The 27,907-nt window shown below is 35.0% G+C and overlaps 1 protein-coding gene across 1 annotated transcript; it reads left to right on the top strand.

Moving 5' to 3' along the window:
• Window positions 1-570: 570 nt before the first annotated feature.
• On the top strand, window positions 571-27,907 carry LOC134690568 (uncharacterized). The gene is made up of 6 exons (XM_063550523.1): window positions 571-630; window positions 1,749-1,867; window positions 23,211-23,319; window positions 25,742-25,921; window positions 26,497-26,583; window positions 27,795-27,907. The coding sequence occupies exons 3-6, from the start codon at window positions 23,265-23,267 to the stop codon at window positions 27,875-27,877; spliced, it is 405 nt and encodes a 134-aa protein (XP_063406593.1). The 5' UTR covers window positions 571-630; window positions 1,749-1,867; window positions 23,211-23,264; the 3' UTR covers window positions 27,878-27,907.

The following is a 27,907-nucleotide window of genomic DNA, read 5'->3' on the forward strand; positions in this document are numbered from 1 at the left end:
TGAAAAGTTAATTACTTTGAAACTTAGAAGCGAGCTCCCTTAAATACATACTCGAACATATTTGAATAGACGATAGTTGTTAGAATGTTGCAGGTTCTACCGTATGATGTTGTTAGAATGTTACAGGTTCTACCGTATGATGTTGTTAGAATGTTGCAGGTTCTACCGTATGATGTTGTTAGAATGTTGCAGGTTCTACCGTATGATGTTGTTAGAATGTTACAGGTTCTACCGTATGATGTTGTTAGAATGTTGCAGGTTCTACCGTATGATGTTGTTAGAATGTTACAGGTTCTACCGTATGATGTTGTTAGAATGTTGCAGGTTCTACCGTATGATGTTGTTAGAATGTTGCAGGTTCTACCGTATGATGTTGTTAGAATGTTGCAGGTTCTACCGTATGATGTTGTTAGAATGTTGCAGGTTCTACCGTATGATGTTGTTAGAATGTTGCAGGTTCTACCGTATGATGTTGTTAGAATGTTGCAGGTTCTACCGTATGATGTTGTTAGAATGTTGCAGGTTCTACCGTATGATGTTGTTATTAATGTTTTGGTTGATTTTCAGATATGGACAGAACTACTTTAGTCAGTTTGATTTCGTGTCTTATTCTCGTGTGTCCAGTGAACGGTGAGAACGTTATTATAATTAATCATTGAAAATTAACAAACGAATGAATTATCAAACAAACGAACGAACGAACGAACCCGAAGGGATAACATTTCTATTCGATTTTACAACTGTCTCAAATGAACAAATGAATGAATGAATAAACATCAAAAAAAAGACTGCCTACAGACAACAGACACTGAATTATATAGTGAAATCGAAGACTAATTCAAACCATCTAAAAGTCGAATGGAAAACTAAGTATCAAAGACAAACAGAACGAATAAACGAATCATTTCAATTAATTTAGATGGATTATGTGTTCAAGTGAATTTTCATATTCTTAAAAAAAAAACGCGCATCCAGGACCGCAATAACACATTACAACAATGTGTATGAATATTTAAAACAAAAGATATTTTTTTCCCATCATTTTATTGTTTTATGATTAAATTGCATTATATAAAAGTTCAATGCTTCTTTCTGAATCGTAGCTAGTACAAGAAAATTCTTCAGTTTAGAGGTTATTAATAACCTATTTTCTCTTTAAGATGTTGGTAATACTGAACCCTTATATATGTATATATAAAAATAAGGAGACGTGGTATGGTTGCCAATGAGACAACTATCTGCCAGAGTTCAAATGAAGTGGATGTAAGCAATAATAGGCAACCGCACGGCCTACAACAATGAGGAAAAAAATACCGTAAAGTCGGCTTTAAAAGGCCCGACATGAAAAATATGAAACAATTAAATTGAGAAAGGCAACGGCCTAATTTATAATAAAACAAAATGACATAAATCAACGAAAACCACTGGAATACAGGCTCAGAAAGGAACCGACACATATATACAGAAAATGGCCGGGTTAAACATGTTTGTAAGCACCCAACTCTCCCCTATCCCGGAACAGTGGTGTTACAGCACAACATAAGAACACAATTTTGGTCATGCTTGTCGGTACAAATCACCTTTTTTGTATGTCGAATCCTTAATTTTTCACTCAAAAAAAAAAGGAAATACAGACCAGTACCAGTACCAGAGAACTCTTTTCGTCAGAAAACGCTGTCAAACGTTCAAACATACTATCCACACTGATCTGTGTCCACACTTGTAATAGAATAAAATATATCTTACAGTACACGGGAAACACCACCATTCAGATGACAAGCCTGAACACCATTGGGATTGGGATAGTAATAAATACGACGAATGTCCAACGTCTGACTACTGTAACTTTTTCTACAGTCAATGTACCGTAAGTTATTGTCTTATAGTAATAAATACGACGAATGTCAAACGTCTGACTAATGTAACTATTTCTACAGTCAATGTACCGTAAGTTACTGTCTCATAGTAATAAATACGACGAATGTCAAACGTCTGACTTCTGTAACTATTTCTACAGTCAATGTACCGTAAGTTACTGTCTTAGAGTAATAAATACGACAAATGTCCAACGTCTGACTACTGTAACTATTTCTACAGTCAATGTACCGTAAGTTACTGTCTCATAGTAATAAATACGACGAATGTCCAACGTCTGACTACTGTAACTATTTCTACAGTCAATTTACCGTAAGTTACTGTCTCATAGTAATAAATACGACGAATGTCAAACGTCTGACTTCTGTAACTATTTCTACAGTCAATGTACCGTAAGTTACTGTCTTAGAGTAATAAATACGACAAATGTCCAACGTCTGACTACTGTAACTATTTCTACAGTCAATGTACCGTAAGTTACTGTCTCATAGTAATAAATACGACGAATGTCCAACGTCTGACTACTGTAACTATTTCTATAGTCAATGTACCGTAAGTTACTGTCTCATAGTAATAAATACGACGAATGTCCAACGTCTGACTACTGTAACTATTTCTACAGTCAATTTACCGTAAGTTACTGTCTCATAGTAATAAATACGACGAATGTCAAACGTCTGACTTCTGTAACTATTTCTACAGTCAATGTACCGTAAGTTACTGTCTTAGAGTAATAAATACGACAAATGTCCAACGTCTGACTACTGTAACTATTTCTACAGTCAATGTACCGTAAGTTACTGTCTCATAGTAATAAATACGACGAATGTCCAACGTCTGACTACTGTAACTATTTCTATAGTCAATGTACCGTAAGTTACTGTCTCATAGTAATAAATACGACGACTGTCCAACGTCTGACTACTGTAACTATTTCTACAGTCAATGTACCGTAAGTTACCGTCTTAGAGTAATAAATACGACGAATGTCTAACGTCTGACTACTGTAACTATTTCTACAGTCAATGTACCGTAAGTTACTGTCTTAGAGTAATAAATACGACGAATGTCTAACGTCTGACTACTGTAACTATTTCTACAGTCAATGTACCGTAAGTTACCGTCTTAGAGTAATAAATACGACGAATGTCTAACGTCTGACTGCTGTAACTATTTCTACAGTCAATGTACCGTAAGTTACTGTCTTAGAGTAATAAATGCGACGAATGTCCATCGTTTGACTACTGTAACTATTTCTACAGTCAATGTACCGTAAGTTACTGTCTTAAAGTAATAAAAACGACGAATGTCCAACGTCTGACTACTGTAACTATTTCTACAGTCAATGTACCGTAAGTTACTGTCTTAAAGTAATAAAAACGACGAATGTCCAACGTCTGACTACTGTAACTATTTCTACAGTCAATGTACCGTAAGTTACTGTCTTATAGTAATAAATACGACGAATGTCAAACGTCTGACTACTGTAACTATTTCTACAGTCAATGTACCGTAAGTTACTGTCTTAGAGTAATAAATACGACAAATGTCCAACGTCTGACTACTGTAACTATTTCTACAGTCAATGTACCGTAAGTTACTGTCTTAGAGTAATAAATACGACAAATGTCCAACGTCTGACTACTGTAACTATTTCTACAGTCAATGTACCGTAAGTTACTGTCTCATAGTAATAAATACGATGAATGTCCAACGTCTGACTACTGTAACTATTTCTATTGTCAATGTACCGTAAGTTACTGTCTTAGAGTAATAAATACGACAAATGTCCAACGTCTGACTACTGTAACTATTTCTACAGTCAATGTACCGTAAGTTACTGTCTTATAGTAATAAATACGACGAATGTCTAACGTCTGACTACTGTAACTATTTCTACAGTCAATGTACCGTAAGTTATTGTCTTAGAGTAATAAATACGACAAATGTCCAACGTCTGACTACTGTAACTATTTCTACAGTCAATGTACCGTAAGTTACTGTCTTATAGTAATAAATACGATGAATGTCCAACGTCTGACTACTGTCACTATTTCTACAGTCAATGTACCGTAAGTTACTGTCTTAGAGTAATAAATACGACGAATGTCCAACGTCTGACTACTGTAACTATTTCTACAGCCAATGTACCGTAAGTTACTGTCTTAGAGTAATAAATACGACGAATGTCCAACGTCTGACTACTGTAACTATTTCTACAGCCAATGTACCGTAAGTTACTGTCTTAGAGTAATAAATACGACGAATGTCCAACGTCTGACTACTGTAACTATTTCTATAGTCAATGTACCGTAAGTTACTGTCTTAGAGTAATAAATACGACGAATGTCTAACGTCTGACTACTGTAACTATTTCTACAGTCAATGTACCGTAAGTTACTGTCTTAGAGTAATAAATACGACAAATGTCCAACGTCTGACTACTGTAACTATTTCTACAGTCAATGTACCGTAAGTTACTGTCTTATAGTAATAAATACGACAAATGTCCAACGTCTGACTACTGTAACTATTTCTACAGTCAATGTACCGTAAGTTACTGTCTTAGAGTAATAAATACGACAAATGTCCAACGTCTGACTACTGTAACTATTTCTACAGTCAATGTACCGTAAGTTACTGTCTTAGAGTAATAAATACGACGAATGTCCAACGTCTGACTACTGTAACTATTTATACAGTCAATGTACCGTAAGTTACTGTCTTAGAGTAATAAATACGACGAATGTCCAACGTCTGACTACTGTAACTATTTCTACAGCCAATGTACCGTAAGTTACTGTCTTAGAGTAATAAATACGACGAATGTCCAACGTCTGACTACTGTAACTATTTCTATTGTCAATGTACCGTAAGTTACTGTCTTATAGTAATAAATACGACGAATGTCCAACGTCTGACTACTGTAACTATTTCTACAGCCAATGTACCGTAAGTTACTGTCTTAGAGTAATAAATACGACGAATGTCCAACGTCTGACTACTGTAACTATTTCTACAGTCAATGTACCGTAAGTTACTGTCTTAGAGTAATAAATACGACGAATGTCCAACGTCTGACTACTGTAACTATTTCTACAGCCAATGTACCGTAAGTTACTGTCTTATAGTAATAAATACGACGAATGTCCAACGTCTGACTACTGTAACTATTTCTACAGCCAATGTACCGTAAGTTACTGTCTTAGAGTAATAAATACGACGAATGTCCAACGTCTGACTACTGTAACTATTTCTATTGTCAATGTACCGTAAGTTACTGTCTTATAGTAATAAATACGAAGAATGTCCAACGTCTGACTACTGTAACTATTTCTACAGTCAATGTACCGTAAGTTACTGTCTTAGAGTAATAAATTCGACGAATGTCCAACGTCTGACTACTGTAACTATTTCTATTGTCAATGTACCGTAAGTTACTGTCTTAGAGTAATAAATACGACGAATGTCCAACGTCTGACTACTGTAACTATTTATACAGTCAATGTACCGTAAGTTACTGTCTTAGAGTAATAAATACGACAAATGTCCAACGTCTGACTACTGTAACTATTTCTACAGCCAATGTACCGTAAGTTACTGTCTTATAGTAATAAATACGACGAATGTCCAACGTCTGACTACTGTAACTATTTCTACAGCCAATGTACCGTAAGTTACTGTCTTAGAGTAATAAATACGACGAATGTCCAACGTCTGACTACTGTAACTATTTCTATTGTCAATGTACCGTAAGTTACTGTCTTATAGTAATAAATACGAAGAATGTCCAACGTCTGACTACTGTAACTATTTCTACAGTCAATGTACCGTAAGTTACTGTCTTAGAGTAATAAATACGACGAATGTCCAACGTCTGACTACTGTAACTATTTCTACAGTCAATGTACCGTAAGTTACTGTCCTATAGTAATAAATACGACGAATGTCCAACGTCTGACTACTGTAACTATTTCTACAGTCAATGTACCGTAAGTTACTGTCTTAGAGTAATAAATACGACGAATGTCCAACGTCTGACTACTGTAACTATTTCTACAGTCAATGTACCGTAAGTTACTGTCTTATAGTAATAAATTCGACGAATGTCCAACGTCTGACTACTGTAACTATTTCTATTGTCAATGTACCGTAAGTTACTGTCTTAGAGTAATAAATACGACGAATGTCCAACGTCTGACTACTGTAACTATTTATACAGTCAATGTACCGTAAGTTACTGTCTTAGAGTAATAAATACGACAAATGTCCAACGTCTGACTACTGTAACTATTTCTATAGTCAATGCACCGTAAGTTACTGTTTTATAGTAATAAATACGACGAATGTCCAACGTCTGACTACTGTAACTATTTCTATAGTCAATGTACCGTAAGTTATTGTCTTATAGTAATAAATACGACGAATGTCCAACGTCTGACTACTGTAACTATTTCTACAGCCAATGTACCGTAAGTTACTGTCTTAGAGTAATAAATACGACAAATGTCCAACGTCTGACTACTGTAACTATTTCTACAGTCAATGTACCGTAAGTTATTGTCTTATAGTAATAAATACGACGAATGTTAAACGTCTGACTACTGTAACTATTTCTATTGTCAATGTACCGTAAGTTACTGTCTTATAGTAATAAATACGACGAATGTCCAACGTCTGACTACTGTAACTATTTCTACAGTCAATGTACCGTAAGTTACTGTCTTATAGTAATAAATACGACGAATGTCTAACGTCTGACTACTGTAACTATTTCTATTGTCAATGTACCGTAAGTTACTGTCTTATAGTAATAAATACGATGAATGTCCAACGTCTGACTACTGTAACTATTTCTACAGTCAATGTACCGTAAGTTACTGTCTTAGAGTAATAAATACGACGAATGTCTAACGTCTGACTACTGTAACTATTTCTACAGTCAATGTACCGTAAGTTATTGTCTTATAGTAATAAATACGACGAATGTTAAACGTCTGACTACTGTAACTATTTCTATTGTCAATGTACCGTAAGTTACTGTCTTATAGTAATAAATACGACGAATGTCCAACGTCTGACTACTGTAACTATTTCTACAGTCAATGTACCGTAAGTTACTGTCTCATAGTAATAAATACGACAAATGTCCAACGTCTGACTACTGTAACTATTTCTACAGTCAATGTACCGTAAGTTACTGTCTTAGAGTAATAAATACGACGAATGTCCAACGTCTGACTACTGTAACTATTTCTACAGTCAATGTACCGTAAGTTACTGTCTTATAGTAATAAATACGACGAATGTCCAACGTCTGACTACTGTAACTATTTCTATAGTCAATGTACCGTAAGTTATTGTCTTATAGTAATAAATACGACGAATGTCCAACGTCTGACTACTGTAACTATTTCTACAGTCAATGTACCGTAAGTTATTGTCTTAGAGTAATAAATACGACAAATGTCCAACGTCTGACTACTGTAACTATTTCTACAGTCAATGTACCGTAAGTTACTGTCTTAGAGTAATAAAAACGACGAATGTCAAACGTCTGACTACTGTAACTATTTCTACAGTCAATGAACCGTAAGTTACTGTCTTAGAGTAATAAATACGACGAATGTCCAACGTCTGACTACTGTAACTATTTCTACAGCCAATGTACCGTAAGTTATTGTCTTAGAGTAATAAATACGACAAATGTCCAACGTCTGACTACTGTAACTATTTCTACAGTCAATGTACCGTAAGTTATTGTCTTAGAGTAATAAATACGACAAATGTCCAACGTCTGACTACTGTAACTATTTCTACAGCCAATGTACCGTAAGTTACTGTCTTAGAGTAATAAATACGACAAATGTCCAACGTCTGACTACTGTAACTATTTCTACAGTCAATGTACCGTAAGTTACTGTCTTAGAGTAATAAATACGACGAATGTCCAACGTCTGACTACTGTAACTATTTCTACAGCCAATGTACCGTAAGTTACTGTCTTAGAGTAATAAATACGACGAATGTCCAACGTCTGACTACTGTAACTATTTCTACAGTCAATGTACCGTAAGTTACTGTCTTAGAGTAATAAATACGACGAATGTCCAACGTCTGACTACTGTAACTATTTCTACAGTCAATGTACCGTAAGTTACTGTCTTATAGTAATAAATACGAAGAATGTCCAACGTCTGACTACTGTAACTATTTCTATTGTCAATGTACCGTAAGTTACTGTCTTATAGTAATAAATACGACGAATGTCCAACGTCTGACTACTGTAACTATTTCTACAGTCAATGTACCGTAAGTTACTGTCTTATAGTAATAAATACGAAGAATGTCCAACGTCTGACTACTGTAACTATTTCTATTGTCAATGTACCGTAAGTTACTGTCTTAGAGTAATAAATACGACAAATGTCCAACGTCTGACTACTGTAATTATTTCTACAGCCAATGTACCGTAAGTTACTGTCTTAGAGTAATAAAAACGACGAATGTCCAACGTCTGACTACTGTAACTATTTCTACAGTCAATGTACCGTAAGTTACTGTCTTAGAGTAATAAAAACGACGAATGTCCAACGTCTGACTACTGTAACTATTTCTACAGTCAATGTACCGTAAGTTACTGTCTTAGAGTAATAAATACGACGAATGTCCAACGTCTGACTACTGTAACTATTTCTACAGTCAATGTACCGTAAGTTACTGTCTTATAGTAATAAATACGATGAATGTCCAACGTCTGACTACTGTAACTATTTCTACAGCCAATGTACCGTAAGTTACTGTCTTATAGTAATAAATACGAAGAATGTCCAACGTCTGACTACTGTAACTATTTCTACAGTCAATGTACCGTAAGTTACTGTCTTATAGTAATAAATACGATGAATGTCCAACGTCTGACTACTGTAACTATTTCTACAGTCAATGTACCGTAAGTTACTGTCTTAGAGTAATAAATACGACGAATGTCCAACGTCTGACTACTGTAACTATTCCTTCAGTCAATGTACCGTAAGTTACTGTCTTATAGTAATAAATACGATGAATGTCCAACGTCTGACTACTGTAACTATTTCTACAGTCAATGTACCGTAAGTTACTGTCTCATAGTAATAAATACGACGAATGTCCAACGTCTGACTACTGTAACTATTTCTACAGTCAATGTACCGTAAGTTACTGTCTTAGAGTAATAAAAACGACGAATGTCCAACGTCTGACTACTGTAACTATTTCTACAGTCAATGTACCGTAAGTTACTGTCTTAGAGTAATAAATACGACGAATGTCCAACGTCTGACTACTGTAACTATTTCTACAGTCAATGTACCGTAAGTTACTGTCTTATAGTAATAAATACGATGAATGTCCAACGTCTGACTACTGTAACTATTTCTACAGTCAATGTACCGTAAGTTACTGTCTTATAGTAATAAATACGATGAATGTCCAACGTCTGACTACTGTAACTATTTCTACAGTCAATGTACCGTAAGTTACTGTCTCATAGTAATAAATACGACGAATGTCCAACGTCTGACTACTGTAACTATTTCTACAGTCAATGTACCGTAAGTTACTGTCTTAGAGTAATAAAAACGACGAATGTCCAACGTCTGACTACTGTAACTATTTCTACAGTCAATGTACCGTAAGTTACTGTCTTAGAGTAATAAATACGACGAATGTCCAACGTCTGACTACTGTAACTATTTCTACAGTCAATGTACCGTAAGTTACTGTCTTATAGTAATAAATACGACAAATGTCCAACGTCTGACTACTGTAACTATTTCTATAGTCAATGCACCGTAAGTTACTGTCTCATAGTAATAAATACGACGAATGTCTAACGTCTGACTACTGTAACTATTTCTATTGTCAATGTACCGTAAGTTACTGTCTTATAGTAATAAATACGACGAATGTCCAACGTCTGACTACTGTAACTATTTCTACAGTCAATGTACCGTAAGTTATTGTCTTATAGTAATAAATACGACGAATGTCCAACGTCTGACTACTGTAACTATTTCTACAGTCAATGTACCGTAAGTTACTGTCTTAGAGTAATAAATACGACGAATGTCCAACGTCTGACTACTGTAACTATTTCTACAGTCAATGTACCGTAAGTTACTGTCTTATAGTAATAAATACGACAAATGTCCAACGTCTGACTACTGTAACTATTTCTATTGTCAATGTACCGTAAGTTACTGTCTTAGAGTAATAAATACGACGAATGTCCAACGTCTGACTACTGTAACTATTTCTACAGTCAATGTACCGTAAGTTACTGTCTTATAGTAATAAATACGACGAATGTCCAACGTCTGACTACTGTAACTATTTCTACAGCCAATGTACCGTAAGTTACTGTCTTAGAGTAATAAATACGACGAATGTCCAACGTCTGACTACTGTAACTATTTCTACAGTCAATGTACCGTAAGTTACTGTCTTAGAGTAATAAATACGACGAATTTCCAACGTCTGACTACTGTAATTATTTCTACAGTCAATGTACCGTAAGTTACTGTCTTAGAGTAATAAATACGACGAATGTCCAACGTCTGACTACTGTAACTATTTCTACAGTCAATGTACCGTAAGTTATTGTCTTAGAGTAATAAATACGACAAATGTCCAACGTCTGACTACTGTAATTATTTCTACAGTCAATGTACCGTAAGTTACTGTCTTAGAGTAATAAATACGACGAATGTCCAACGTCTGACTACTGTAACTATTTCTACAGTCAATGTACCGTAAGTTACTGTCTTAGAGTAATAAATACGACGAATGTCAAACGTCTGACTACTGTAACTATTTCTACAGTCAATGTACCGTAAGTTACTGTCTTATAGTAATAAATACGATGAATGTCCAACGTCTGACTACTGTAACTATTTCTACAGTCAATGTACCGTAAGTTACTGTCTCATAGTAATAAATACGACGAATGTCCAACGTCTGACTACTGTAACTATTTATACAGCCAATGTACCGTAAGTTACTGTCTCATAGTAATAAATACGACGAATGTCCAACGTCTGACTACTGTAACTATTTCTACAGCCAATGTACCGTAAGTTACTGTCTCATAGTAATAAATACGATGAATGTCCAACGTCTGACTACTGTAACTATTTCTACAGCCAATGTACCGTAAGTTACTGTCTTATAGTAATAAATACGACGAATGTCCAACGTCTGACTACTGTAACTATTTCTACAGTCAATGTACCGTAAGTTACTGTCTTAGAGTAATAAATACGACGAATGTCTAACGTCTGACTACTGTAACTATTTCTACAGTCAATGTACCGTAAGTTACTGTCTTAAAGTAATAAATACGACGAATGTCTAACGTCTGACTACTGTAACTATTTCTACAGTCAATGTACCGTAAGTTACTGTCTTATAGTAATAAATACGACGAATGTCAAACGTCTGACTAATGTAACTATTTCTACAGTCAATGTACCGTAAGTTATTGTCTTCGAGTAATAAATACGACGAATATCGGCCAACGTCTGACTACTGTAACTATTTCTACAGTTAATGTACCGTAAGTTACTGTCTCATAGTAATAAATACGACGAATGTCCAACGTCTGACTACTGTAACTATTTCTACAGTCAATGTACCGTAAGTTACTGTCTTAGAGTAATAAATACGACAAATGTCCAACGTCTGACTACTGTAACTATTTCTACAGTCAATGTACCGTAAGTTACTGTCTTATAGTAATAAATACGACGAATGTCCAACGTCTGACTACTGTAACTATTTCTATAGTCAATGTACCGTAAGTTACTGTCTTAGAGAAATAAATACGACGAATGTCCAACGTCTGACTACTGTAACTATTTATACAGTCAATGTACCGTAAGTTACTGTCTCATAGTAATAAATACGACGAATGTCCAACGTCTGACTACTGTAACTATTTCTACAGTCAATGTACCGTAAGTTACTGTCTTATAGTAATAAATACGACGAATGTCCAACGTCTGACTACTGTAACTATTTCGACAGTCAATGTACCGTAAGTTATTGTCTTAGAGTAATAAATACGACGAATGTCTAACGTCTGACTACTGTAACTATTTCTACAGTCAATGTACCGTAAGTTACTGTCTTATAGTAATAAATACGACGAATGTCCAACGTCTGACTACTGTAACTATTTCTACAGTCAATGTACCGTAAGTTACTGTCTTATAGTAATAAATACGACGAATGTCCAACGTCTGACTACTGTAACTATTTCTACAGTCAATGTACCGTAAGTTACTGTCTTATAGTAATAAATACGACGAATGTCCAACGTCTGACTACTGTAACTATTTCTACAGTCAATGTACCGTAAGTTACTGTCTTATAGTAATAAATACGACGAATGTCCAACGTCTGACTACTGTAACTATTTCTACAGTCAATGTACCGTAAGTTACTGTCTTAGAGTAATAAATACGACGAATGTCCAACGTCTGACTACTGTAACTATTTCTACAGTCAATGTACCGTAAGTTACTGTCTTATAGTAATAAATACGACGAATGTCCAACGTCTGACTACTGTAACTATTTCTACAGTCAATGTACCGTAAGTTACTGTCTTATAGTAATAAATACGACGAATGTCCAACGTCTGACTACTGTAACTATTTCTACAGTCAATGTACCGTAAGTTACTGTCTTATAGTAATAAATACGACGAATGTCCAACGTCTGACTACTGTAACTATTTCTACAGTCAATGTACCGTAAGTTACTGTCTTAGAGTAATAAATACGACGAATGTCCAACGTCTGACTACTGTAACTATTTATACAGTCAATGTACCGTAAGTTACTGTCTTAGAGTAATAAATACGACGAATGTCTAACGTCTGACTACTGTAACTATTTCTACAGTCAATGTACCGTAAGTTACTGTCTTAGAGTAATAAATACGACAAATGTCCAACGTCTGACTACTGTAACTATTTCTATAGTCAATGTACTGTAAGTTACTGTCTTATAGTAATAAATACGACAAATGTCCAACGTCTGACTACTGTAACTATTTCTATAGTCAATGTACCGTAAGTTACTGTCTTAGAGTAATAAATACGACAAATGTCCAACGTCTGACTACTGTAACTATTTCTATAGTCAATGTACTGTAAGTTACTGTCTTATAGTAATAAATACGACAAATGTCCAACGTCTGACTACTGTAACTATTTCTACAGCCAATGTACCGTAAGTTACTGTCTTAGAGTAATAAATACGACAAATGTCCAACGTCTGACTACTGTAACTATTTCTACAGTCAATGTACCGTAAGTTACTGTCTTATAGTAATAAATACGACGAATGTCCAACGTCTGACTACTGTAACTATTTCTATAGTCAATGTACCGTAAGTTACTGTCCTATAGTAATAAATACGACGAATGTCCAACGTCTGACTACTGTAACTATTTCTACAGTCAATGTACCGTAAGTTACTGTCCTATAGTAATAAATACGACGAATGACCAACGTCTGACTACTGTAACTATTTCTACAGTCAATGTACCGTAAGTTACTGTCCTATAGTAATAAATACGACGACTGTCCAACGTCTGACTACTGTAACTATTTCTACAGTCAATGTACCGTAAGTTACTGTCTTATAGTAATAAATACGACGAATGACCAACGTCTGACTACTGTAACTATTTCTACAGTCAATGTACCGTAAGTTACTGTCTTAAAGTAATAAATACGACGAATGTTAAACGTCTGACTACTGTAACTATTTCTACAGTCAATGTACCGTAAGTTACTGTCTTAAAGTAATAAATACGACGAATGTTAAACGTCTGACTACTGTAACTATTTCTATAGTCAATGTACTGTAAGTTATTGTCTTAAAGTAATAAATACGACGAATGTTAAACGTCTGACTACTGTAACTATTTCTACAGTCAATGTACCGTAAGTTACTGTCCTATAGTAATAAATACGACGACTGTCCAACGTCTGACTACTGTAACTATTTCTACAGTCAATGTACCGTAAGTTACTGTCCTATAGTAATAAATACGACGAATGTCCAACGTCTGACTACTGTAACTATTTCTACAGTCAATGTACCGTAAGTTACTGTCCTATAGTAATAAATACGACGACTGTCCAACGTCTGACTACTGTAACTATTTCTACAGTCAATGTACTGTAAGTTACTGTCCTATAGTAATAAATACGACGAATGTCCAACGTCTGACTACTGTAACTATTTCTACAGTCAATGTACCGTAAGTTACTGTCCTATAGTAATAAATACGACGACTGTCCAACGTCTGACTACTGTAACTATTTCTACAGTCAATGTACCGTAAGTTACTGTCCTATAGTAATAAATACGACGAATGTCCAACGTCTGACTACTGTAACTATTTCTATAGTCAATGTACCGTAAGTTACTGTCTTAGAGTAATAAATACGACGACTGTCCAACGTCTGACTGCTGTAACTATTTCTATAGTCAATGTACCGTAAGTTACTGTCTTCGAGTAATAAATACGACAAATGTCAAACGTCTGACTACTGTAACTATTTCTACAGCCAATGTACCGTAAGTTACTGTCTTATAGTAATAAATACGACGAATGTCCAACGTCTGACTACTGTAACTATTTCTACAGCCAATGTACCGTAAGTTACTGTCTTATAGTAATAAATACGACAAATGTCCAACGTCTGACTACTGTAACTATTTCTACAGTCAATGTACCGTAAGTTACTGTCTTATAGTAATAAATACGACGAATGTCCAACGTCTGACTACTGTAACTATTTCTACAGTCAATGTACCGTAAGTTACTGTCTTATAGTAATAAATACGACGAATGTCCAACGTCTGACTTCTGTAACTATTTCTATAGTCAATGTACTGTAAGTTACTGTCTTATAGTAATAAATACGACAAATGTCCAACGTCTGACTACTGTAACTATTTCTACAGTCAATGTACTGTAAGTTACTGTCCTATAGTAATAAATACGACGAATGTCCAACGTCTGACTACTGTAACTATTTCTACAGTCAATGTACTGTAAGTTACTGTCCTATAGTAATAAATACGACGAATGTTAAACGTCTGACTACTGTAACTATTCCTACAGTCAATGTACCGTAAGTTATTATCTTAGAATAATAAATACGACGAATGTCCAACGTCTGACTACTGTAACTATTTCTACAGTCAATGTACTGTAAGTTACTGTCCTATAGTAATAAATACGACGAATGTCCGACGTCTGACTACTGTAACTATTTCTACAGTCAATGTACCGTAAGTTACTGTCTTATAGTAATAAATACGACGAATGTCCAACGTCTGACTACTGTAACTATTTATACAGTCAATGTACCGTAAGTTATTATCTTAGAGTAATAAATACGACGAGTGACCAACGTCTGACTACTGTAACTATTTCTACAGTCAATGTACCGTAAGTTACTGTCTTAGAGTAATAAATACGACGAATATCCAACGTCTGACTACTGTAACTATTTCTACAGTCAATGTACCGTAAGTTACTGTCTTAGAGTAATAAATACGACGAATGTCCAACGTCTGACTACTGTAACTATTCCTTCAGTCAATGTACCGTAAGTTACTGTCTTATAGTAATAAATACGACGAATGTCCAACGTCTGACTACTGTAACTATTTCTACAGCCAATGTACCGTAAGTTACTGTCTTAGAGTAATAAATACGACGAATATCCAACGTCTGACTACTGTAACTATTTCTACAGTCAATGTACCGTAAGTTACTGTCTTAGAGTAATAAATACGACGAATATCCAACGTCTGACTACTGTAACTATTTCTACAGTCAATGTACTGTAAGTTACTGTCCTATAGTAATAAATACGACAAATGTCCGACGTCTGACTACTGTAACTATTTCTACAGTCAATGTACCGTAAGTTACTGTCCTATAGTAATAAATACGACAAATGTCCGACGTCTGACTACTGTAACTATTTCTACAGTCAATGTACCGTAAGTTACTGTCTTAGAGTAAAAAATACGACGAATGTCCAACGTCTGACTACTGTAACTATTTCTACAGTCAATGTACTGTAAGTTACTGTCTTAAAGTAATAAATACGACGAATGTTAAACGTCTGACTACTGTAACTATTTCTACAGTCAATGTACCGTAAGTTACTGTCTTAGAGTAATAAATACGACGAATGTTCAACGTCTGACTACTGTAACTATTTCTACAGTCAATGTACCGTAAGTTACTGTCTTAGAGTAATAAATACGACGAATGTCCGACGTCTGACTACTGTAACTATTTCTATAGTCAATGTACCGCAAGTTACTGTCCTATAGTAATAAATACGACGAATGTCCGACGTCTGACTACTGTAACTATTTCTACAGTCAATGTACCGTAAGTTATTGTCTTAGAGTAATAAATACGACGAATGTCCGACGTCTGACTACTGTAACTATTTCTATAGTCAATGTACCGCAAGTTACTGTCCTATAGTAATAAATACGACGAATGTCCGACGTCTGACTACTGTAACTATTTCTACAGTCAATGTACCGTAAGTTACTGTCTCATAGTAATAAATACGACAAATGTCCGACGTCTGACTACTGTAACTATTTCTACAGTCAATGTACCGTAAGTTACTGTCTTAGAGTAATAAATACGACGAATGTTAAACGTCTGACTACTGTAACTATTTCTACAGTCAATGTACCGTAAGTTACTGTCTTAGAGTAATAAATACGACGAATGTTCAACGTCTGACTACTGTAACTATTTCTACAGTCAATGTACCGTAAGTTACTGTCTTAGAGTAATAAATACGACGAATGTCCGACGTCTGACTACTGTAACTATTTCTACAGTCAATGTACCGTAAGTTACTGTCTTAGAGTAATAAATACGACGAATGTCCAACGTCTGACTACTGTAACTATTTCTACAGTCAATGTACCGTAAGTTATTGTCTTAGAGTAATAAATACGACGAATGTTAAACGTCTGACTACTGTAACTATTTCTACAGTCAATGTACCGTAAGTTATTGTCTCATAGTAATAAATACGACGAATGTCCAACGTCTGACTACTACATAACTATTTCTACAGTCAATGTACCGTGAGTTACTGTCTTAGAGTAATAAATACGACGAATGTTAAACGTCTGACTACTGTAACTATTTCTATAGTCAATGTACCGTAAGTAACTGTCTTAGAGTAATAAATACGACGAATGTCCAACGTCTGACTACTACATAACTATTTCTACAGTCAATGTACCGTAAGTTACTGTCTTAGAGTAATAAATACGACGAATGTCAAACGTCTGACTACTGTAACTATTTCTACAGTCAATGTACCGTAAGTTATTGTCTTAGAGTAATAAATACGACGACTGTCCAACGTCTGACTACTGTAACTATTTCTACAGTCAATGTACTGTAAGTTACTGTCTTATAGTAATAAATACGACAAATGTCCAACGTCTGACTACTGTAACTATTTCTACAGTCAATGTACCGTAAGTTATTGTCTAAGAGTAATAAATACGACGAATGTCTAACGTCTGACTACTGTAACTATTTCTACAGTCAATGTACCGTAAGTTACTGTCTTATAGTAATAAATACGACAAATGACCAACGTCTGACTACTGTAACTATTTCAACAGTCAATGTACCGTAAGTTACTGTCTTAGAGTAATAAATACGACGAATGTCCAACGTCTGACTACTGTAACTATTTCTACAGTCAATGTACCGTAAGTTACTGTCTCATAGTAATAAATACGACAAATGTCCAACGTCTGACTACTGTAACTATTTCTACAGTCAATGTACCGTAAGTTACTGTCTTAGAGTAATAAATACGACGAATGTCCAACGTCTGACTACTGTAACTATTTCTACAGTCAATGTACCGTAAGTTACTGTCCTATAGTAATAAATACGACGAATGTCCAACGTCTGACTACTGTAACTATTTCTACAGTCAATGTACCGTAAGTTACTGTCTTAGAGTAATAAATACGACGAATGTCCAACGTCTGACTACTGTAACTATTTCTACAGTCAATGTACCGTAAGTTACTGTCTTATAGTAATAAATTCGACGAATGTCCAACGTCTGACTACTGTAACTATTTCTATTGTCAATGTACCGTAAGTTACTGTCTTAGAGTAATAAATACGACGAATGTCCAACGTCTGACTACTGTAACTATTTATACAGTCAATGTACCGTAAGTTACTGTCTTAGAGTAATAAATACGACAAATGTCCAACGTCTGACTACTGTAACTATTTCTATAGTCAATGCACCGTAAGTTACTGTTTTATAGTAATAAATACGACGAATGTCCAACGTCTGACTACTGTAACTATTTCTATAGTCAATGTACCGTAAGTTATTGTCTTATAGTAATAAATACGACGAATGTCCAACGTCTGACTACTGTAACTATTTCTACAGCCAATGTACCGTAAGTTACTGTCTTAGAGTAATAAATACGACAAATGTCCAACGTCTGACTACTGTAACTATTTCTACAGTCAATGTACCGTAAGTTATTGTCTTATAGTAATAAATACGACGAATGTTAAACGTCTGACTACTGTAACTATTTCTATTGTCAATGTACCGTAAGTTACTGTCTTATAGTAATAAATACGACGAATGTCCAACGTCTGACTACTGTAACTATTTCTACAGTCAATGTACCGTAAGTTACTGTCTTATAGTAATAAATACGACGAATGTCTAACGTCTGACTACTGTAACTATTTCTATTGTCAATGTACCGTAAGTTACTGTCTTATAGTAATAAATACGATGAATGTCCAACGTCTGACTACTGTAACTATTTCTACAGTCAATGTACCGTAAGTTACTGTCTTAGAGTAATAAATACGACGAATGTCTAACGTCTGACTACTGTAACTATTTCTACAGTCAATGTACCGTAAGTTATTGTCTTATAGTAATAAATACGACGAATGTTAAACGTCTGACTACTGTAACTATTTCTATTGTCAATGTACCGTAAGTTACTGTCTTATAGTAATAAATACGACGAATGTCCAACGTCTGACTACTGTAACTATTTCTACAGTCAATGTACCGTAAGTTACTGTCTCATAGTAATAAATACGACAAATGTCCAACGTCTGACTACTGTAACTATTTCTACAGTCAATGTACCGTAAGTTACTGTCTTAGAGTAATAAATACGACGAATGTCCAACGTCTGACTACTGTAACTATTTCTACAGTCAATGTACCGTAAGTTACTGTCTTATAGTAATAAATACGACGAATGTCCAACGTCTGACTACTGTAACTATTTCTATAGTCAATGTACCGTAAGTTATTGTCTTATAGTAATAAATACGACGAATGTCCAACGTCTGACTACTGTAACTATTTCTACAGTCAATGTACCGTAAGTTATTGTCTTAGAGTAATAAATACGACAAATGTCCAACGTCTGACTACTGTAACTATTTCTACAGTCAATGTACCGTAAGTTACTGTCTTAGAGTAATAAAAACGACGAATGTCAAACGTCTGACTACTGTAACTATTTCTACAGTCAATGAACCGTAAGTTACTGTCTTAGAGTAATAAATACGACGAATGTCCAACGTCTGACTACTGTAACTATTTCTACAGCCAATGTACCGTAAGTTATTGTCTTAGAGTAATAAATACGACAAATGTCCAACGTCTGACTACTGTAACTATTTCTACAGTCAATGTACCGTAAGTTATTGTCTTAGAGTAATAAATACGACAAATGTCCAACGTCTGACTACTGTAACTATTTCTACAGCCAATGTACCGTAAGTTACTGTCTTAGAGTAATAAATACGACAAATGTCCAACGTCTGACTACTGTAACTATTTCTACAGTCAATGTACCGTAAGTTACTGTCTTAGAGTAATAAATACGACGAATGTCCAACGTCTGACTACTGTAACTATTTCTACAGTCAATGTACTGTAAGTTACTGTCTTAGAGTAATAAATACGACGAATGTCAAACGTCTGACTACTGTAACTATTTCTACAGTCAATGTACCGTAAGTTACTGTCTTAGAGTAATAAATACGACGACTGTCCAACGTCTGACTACTGTAACTATTTCTACAGTCAATGTACCGTAAGTTACTGTCTTATAGTAATAAATACAACGAATGTCCAACGTCTGACTACTGTAACTATTTCTACAGTCAATGTACCGTGAGTTACTGTCTTAGAGTAATAAATACGACGACTGTCCAACGTCTGACCACTGTAACTATTTCTACAGTCAATGTACCGTAAGTTACTGTCTTATAGTAATAAATACGACGAATGTCAAACGTCTGACTACTGTAACTATTTCTACAGTCAATGTACCGTAAGTTACTGTCTTAGAGTAATAAATACGACGAATGTCCAACGTCTGACTACTGTAACTATTCCTACAGTCAATGTACCGTAAGTTATTGTCTTAGAGTAATAAATACGACGACTGTCCAACGTCTGACTACTGTAACTATTTCTACAGCCAATGTACCGTAAGTTACTGTCTTAGAGTAATAAATACGACGAATGTCCAACGTCTGACTACTGTAACTATTTCTACAGTCAATGTACCGTAAGTTATTGTCTTAGAGTAATAAATACGACAAATGTCCAACGTCTGACTACTGTAACTATTTCTACAGTCAATGTACCGTAAGTTACTGTCTTAGAGTAATAAATACGATGAATGTCCAACGTCTGACTACTGTAACTATTTCTACAGTCAATGTACCGTAAGTTATTGTCTCATAGTAATAAATACGACGAATGTCTAACGTCTGACTACTGTAACTATTCCTACAGTCAATGTACCGTAAGTTATTGTCTTATAGTAATAAATACGACGAATGTCAAACGTCTGACTACTGTAACTATTTCTACAGTCAATGTACCGTAAGTTACTGTCTTATAGTAATAAATACGACGAATGTCCGACGTCTGACTACTGTAACTATTTCTACAGTCAATGTACCGTAAGTTACTGTCTTATAGTAATAAATACGACGAATGTCCAACGTCTGACTACTGTAACTATTTCTACAGTCAATGTACCGTAAGTTACTGTCTTAGAGTAATAAATACGACGAATGTCCAACGTCTGACTACTGTAACTATTTCTACAGCCAATGTACCGTAAGTTACTGTCTTAGAGTAATAAATACGACGAATGTCCAACGTCTGACTACTGTAACTATTTCTACAGTCAATGTACCGTAAGTTACTGTCTTAGAGTAATAAATACGACGAATGTCAAACGTCTGACTACTGTAACTATTTCTACAGTCAATGTACCGTAAGTTATTGTCTTATAGTAATAAATACGACGAATGTCCAACGTCTGACTACTGTAACTATTTCTACAGTCAATGTACCGTAAGTTACTGTCTTAGAGTAATAAATACGACGAATGTCAAACGTCTGACTACTGTAACTATTTCTACAGTCAATGTACCGTAAGTTACTGTCTTATAGTAATAAATACGACGAATGTCCAACGTCTGACTACTGTAACTATTTCTACAGTCAATGTACCGTAAGTTACTGTCTTAGAGTAATAAATACGACGAATGTCAAACGTCTGACTACTGTAACTATTTCTACAGTCAATGTACCGTAAGTTACTGTCTTATAGTAATAAATACGACGAATGTCCAACGTCTGACTACTGTAACTATTTCTACAGTCAATGTACCGTAAGTTACTGTCTTAGAGTAATAAATACGACGAATGTCCAACGTCTGACTACTGTAACTATTTCTACAGCCAATGTACCGTAAGTTACTGTCTTATAGTAATAAATACGACGAATGTCCAACGTCTGACTACTGTAACTATTTCTACAGCCAATGTACCGTAAGTTATTGTCTGATAGTAATAAATACGACGAATGACCAACGTCTGACTACTGTAACTATTTCTACAGCCAATGTACCGTAAGTTACTGTCTCATAGTAATAAATACGACGAATGTCCAACGTCTGACTACTGTAACTATTTCTACAGTCAATGTACCGTAAGTTATTGTCTTATAGTAATAAATACGACGAATGTCGGCCAACGTCTGACTACTGTAACTATTTCTACAGTCAATGTATCGTAAATTACTGTACCCGAGAATAATATGAATATTTCTACAGTCAATTTACCGTAAGTTACTGTACACGAGAATAATGTAACTATTTCTACAGCCCATGTACTGTAAGTTACTATGAGACTTAGCTTGACTGTCCCTTTGGTAACTTTCGTCCATCTGTTACTGTCTCGGAGTAAAGTTCGGATAATGTACCGTTAGCTACTGCCTCGGGGTTATTCAATTAATGTGTCTCCAGTGTTTGTACCGTTAGTAACTGCCCTAGAATAATGTAATTATATAACCAATGAATATACCGTATATGAATGTTTCAGAGTAACATAATTACTTCTACAGAGTAATGCAATTGTTCCACGGTTAATTACCGTGAGTCACTTCTCCGTAGTATTGTTATTATTTCTACAGTTAATTACCGTGAGTCACTTCTCCGTAGTATTGTTACTATTTCTACAGTTAATTATCGTGAGTCACTTCTCCGTAGTATTGTTACTATTTCTACAGTTAATTATCGTGAGTCACTTCTCCGTAGTATTACTACTATTTCTACAGTTAATTACCGTGAGTCACTTCTCCGTAGTATTGTTACTATTTCTACAGTTAATTACCGTGAGTCACTTCTCCGTAGTATTGTTACTATTTCTACAGTTAATTACCGTGAGTCACTTCTCCGTAGTATTGTTATTATTTCTTCAGTTAATTACCGTGAGTCACTACTCCGTAGTATTGTTACCATTTCCACAGTTAATTACCGTGAGTCACTTCTCCGTAGTATTGTTATTATTTCTACAGTTAATTACCGTGAGTCACTACTCCGTAGTATTGTTATTATTTCTACAGTTAATTACCGTGAGTCACTACTCCGTAGTATTGTTACCATTTCTAGTTAATTACCGTGAGTCACTTCTCCGTAGTATTGTTATTATTTCTTCAGTTAATTACCGTGAGTCACTTCTCCGTAGTATTGTTATTATTTCTTCAGTTAATTACCGTGAGTCACTTCTCCGTAGTATTGTTACTATTTCTACAGTTAATTACCGTGAGTCAATTCTCCGTAGTATTGTTACTATTTCTACAGTCTATGTACTTTATTATTTACAGTCAGATAAAGGGTATGAAGTACGTTGTAAGCAGTGTTCGTTCTTCCAGACATGTATGAAGGATGTTAACCGCATTACCGATCCTTGTGACGATGTTTACATATGTAAAGGTATGTATGAAGGATATTAATCACATGATCAATCCTTGTGACGATGTTTACATATGTTAAGGTAGGCATGAAGGATGTTAACCGCATTACCGATCCTTGTGACGATGTTTAAATATGTAAAGGTATGTATGAAGGATATTAACCGTATGACTGTTCGTTGTGACGATGTTTACATATGTAAAGGTATGTATGAATGAGGTTAACCGTATGACTGTTCGTTGTGACGATGTTTACATATGTAAAGGTATGTATGAATGAGGTTAACCGTATGACTGTTCGTTGTGACGATGTTTACATATGTAAAAGTATGTATGAAGGATGTTAACCGTATGACTGTTCGTTGTGACGATGTTATCATATGTAAAGGTATGTATGAATGAGGTTAACCGTATGACTGTTCCTTGTGACGATGTTTACATATGTAAAGGTATGTATGAAGGATGTAAACCGTATGACCGATCCTTGTGACGATGTTTACATATGTAAAGGTATGTATGAAGGATGTAAACCGTATGACTGATCCTTGTGACGATGTTTACATATGTAAAGGTATGTATGAAGGATGTAAACCGTATGACTGATCCTTGTGACGATGTTTACATGTGTAAAGGTATGTATGAGAGATGTAAACCGTATGACTGATCCTTGTGACGATGTTTTAATATGTAAAGGTATGTATGAAGGATGTAAACCGTATGGCTGATCCTTGTGATGATGTTTACATATGTTAATGTAGGTTTGAATGATGTTAACCGTATGACTGATCCTTGGGACGATGTTTACATGTGAAGAGGTATGTATGAAGGATGTTTAAAGCTTGACCGATCCTTGTGACGATGTTTACATATTTTAATGTAGGTTTGAATGATGTTAACCGTATGACTGATCCTTGGGACGATGTTTACATATGTAAAGGTATGTATGAAGGATGTTAACCATATGACTGATCCTTGTGACGATGTTTACATATGTTAAGTAAGGTTTGAATGATTTTAACCACATGACCGATCCTTGTGACGATATTTTCATATGAAAAGGTATGTATGAAGGATGATAACCGTATGACTGATCCTTGTGACGATGTTTACATATTTTAAGGTAGGTTTGAATGATGTTAACCGTATGACCGATCCTTGTGACGATGTTTTCATATGTAAATGTATGTATGAAGGATGTTTACCGTATGACCGATCCTTGTGAAGATGTTTTCATATGTAAAGGTAGGTTTAAATGATGTTAACCGTATGACCGATCCTTGTGACGATGTTTTTTTCATATTTAAATGTATGTAAGAAGGATGTTATCCTTGTGACGATGTTTACATATGTAAAGGTATGTATAAAGGATGTAAACCGTATGACTGATCCTTGTGACGATGTTTACATATGTAAAGGTATGTATGAAGGATGTTAACCGTATGACTGATCCTTGTGACGATGTTTACATATGTAAAGGTATGTATGAAGGATGTAAACCGTATGACTGATCCTTATGATGATGTTTACATGTGAAAAGGTAGGTATGAGAGATGTAAACCGTATGACTGATCCTTGTGACGATGTTTACATATGTTAAGGTATGTATGAAGGGTGTAAACCGTATGACTGATCCTTGTGACGATGTTTACATATGTTAAGGTAGGTATGATAGATGTAAACCGTATGACTGATCCTTGTGACGATGTTTACATATGTTAAGGTAGGTATGAAAGATGTTAACCGTATGACAGATCCTTGTGACGCTGTTTACATATGTTAAGGTAGGTATGAAAGATGTTAACCGTATGACTGATCCTTGTGACGATGTTTACATATGTAAAGGTACGTATGAAGGATGTTTACCGTATGACTGTTCGTTGTGACGATGTTTACATATGTAAAAGTTGGTTCAAGTTAGAAATAAATAAATCCCTTCGTTCCTTTTAATGACAATTGTTACACGATGATGACTGCTGTACCACATATAACGGAATATAATGAGACTGTCATCAAAGTGAGAGGTTTAGCGCTATAAAACCAGGTTTAATCCACCATTCTAAATTTGAAAAATGCCTGTACCAGGCAGGAGTATGACAGTTCTTGTCCATTCGTTTTTGATCATTTTATAATGCCATGTGATTATGGACTTTCCGATTAGATTTCCCCCCGAGTTCAGTGTTTTTGTGATTTTACTTTTTACATTTTATAAGAAGAGGATGCAACGTCCAACACAGTAATGCTGCGGAAAAGACAAACTTGCTGTTTCGTTATTTGACATGAAAGTTTTAATTCATTATTGGCTTTGCTTTTCTGGGGCATAATGATACCTAAAGGTAAATCCAGGAAATGAAACACATGTATATAGTGTTACTTCATCTTGTTATCAAATATTATCCACGCATGATATATTTTATTTGTTCACAACAACCTATTCCAAATTTCAGATGTAGAAACCTTCAAACAGGGTATTGGAAGTCTTGTCATCATGGTTGTTGTCAGTGTAATGGCGGCGGCCATGTTTGTTGTTACTAGCTGTGTCTGTTACAAATACAGAATGCTGCAACAGAAACTGAAGAAAAGGAACATGTCAACCAAGCATAATGCAATCAGTGCAATTTATCCAGGTAATTGTTTTTTATATTATATTGTAAATAAATTGAGAATAAATTTGGTAATGTGTCAAAGAGACTACAGCCCGACCATAGAGTGTAAAACAGCCGAAGGCCACCAATGGGTCTTCCATACAGCGAGAACATTCCGCACCCAGAGGCGTGCTTCAGCTGGCCTCTAAACAAAAATATGTACAAGTTCAGCAAATGCCAGAGGCTTCTGATTTCGGACAGACGCAAAAATGCGGCGGGGTTAAACATGTTTTTTGGAGATCTCAATCCCCCCTATATCTTATCATATTTGTTTTTCCTTTACCAAAAGTAGCAAAAGAAAACAAACAACAAAAACAAAATGAATTTCACCGTATAGACTGCCTATTTCAAACGATCTAATTATTACACTAGAACCACTAATTCAAAGATAGAGAAGTTAATCGATTTGATATACAAGTGATAATACTTATTTCGTTGATATTTCGTTTATTTGGACGATTCACTTATGAAACCCATCCAAACACCCATTGCACTTAAAAAGAAACGTATGACTTTTAAATAAACCATATTCTTTGGATAACACATTTATTTTTAAGTGTCAGGCAATGGTGCTCATGTGACCAATTCGTCAGGTGATTTTTATAGAATTGCCAGTCCACCTCCACCATACAGAAAACATAGTGGTAAGTACTGTTAGTCTAACCTGACATGTGACTTTATTTTAGACTATTAAACTATATAGTAGACTATAGATGTAGTGGGTTTTTTTAACTCATCACTTTTAGAAATTTGTCCCATCCCACTTTAATAGCAGTATATTCCCTGTACCACTGTGGTGATAATGGGCAGATAAATGAACAGACAGACAGACAGATACACGGACTGACAGACAGATGAACAGACGGACAGACAGATACTAGGATGTACAACGGTATATCATACTACGTCCCGATTGATACGGACGTATTCAAGTAATAAGAAACTTGAAATGAAAGGTATGATTAAGTTTGTAATTCTGAAATGTTATATGTATTTGGTTTATTGTGAAATGCGATCTCACTTATTCCCCTTTAATATACATGAATAAATGAGACAATACAAATTTATTTTTTTTTTAAACGAGAAAGACTCTAGTTTAAATTAAACAACTTTCAATTAAACTGTTTAAAAGTAATGATCTTCCGTGGAAATTATTTTTTTCTCAAAACAGAATATATGTAAAAGAACAGAATTCAATAAATAGAAATTTGTTGTTTCTCGAAATCAAAAATGACAACTTATACTTTTGCGACAACTAAAATTAGAAAAAAAAGTTTATTCGGAGTGAAATGTTTGCTTCTAGAAAGTGAATTTAATGTTGGGTTTGTATTTACGGAACAATTCTCTAACGAGTTTATCTTACAACAGTTTAGTAGTTTTGATTTCTTAAACGTTTTGTGTAAAGCTTATAAGTGAAAGCAGGCAAACTTTTTTTTTCATTTTTTACACGACAATCTTAATGAAACAAAAGATTAAATGCTTTTGTTTGAATGAACACTGCTAAAAGTAATCACATATCACACGTCATATAATTCGACAGCCATCCCTTAGACCCTCAGACCCTGCTATCACCCGTCAAAATACAAACTAACAGCGACATTGTAATAAACACAAAAAGACAAACATCAGTAACAAAATGGTGGGGGGGAGTTGATAAAAGCCTTTTAGAGGTGTATTGATAGAAAAATATGTAACCTTTTGATACTTTTACTTAAATGACTACAAATTTTCCGTAAAAATTGTGATTCGGAAAAAAATATATATTTCGATATGTTCCGGCCTACGCTAGCTCAAATGGCCTTCTAAGCATTTCAAAATGAAAAACAATAATTGATAGTTGTTTATTATTCCACAGATGCACCGCGGGACCAACATTTCAACGCCATCCCGAAACCAGACCAGTACAAGGCACCAAGGGTAGATGTCACAAAGAAATGATTCACAGACGGACGATGAACACTATTGTAT

Source organism: Mytilus trossulus, chromosome 11, assembly GCF_036588685.1.
Source record: "Mytilus trossulus isolate FHL-02 chromosome 11, PNRI_Mtr1.1.1.hap1, whole genome shotgun sequence".
Classification (NCBI taxonomy): domain Eukaryota; kingdom Metazoa; phylum Mollusca; class Bivalvia; order Mytilida; family Mytilidae; genus Mytilus; species Mytilus trossulus.

Coding starts and splice junctions, on each gene's coding strand:
- LOC134690568 (XM_063550523.1), top strand. CDS start 23,265: ATGAAGGATGTTAACCGCATTACCGATCCTTGTGACGATGTTTACATA. Junction 25,922..26,496: donor AATCAGTGCAATTTATCCAG/GTAATTGTTTTT, acceptor TTTATTTTTAAG/TGTCAGGCAATGGTGCTCAT. Junction 26,584..27,794: donor ACCATACAGAAAACATAGTG/GTAAGTACTGTT, acceptor ATTATTCCACAG/ATGCACCGCGGGACCAACAT.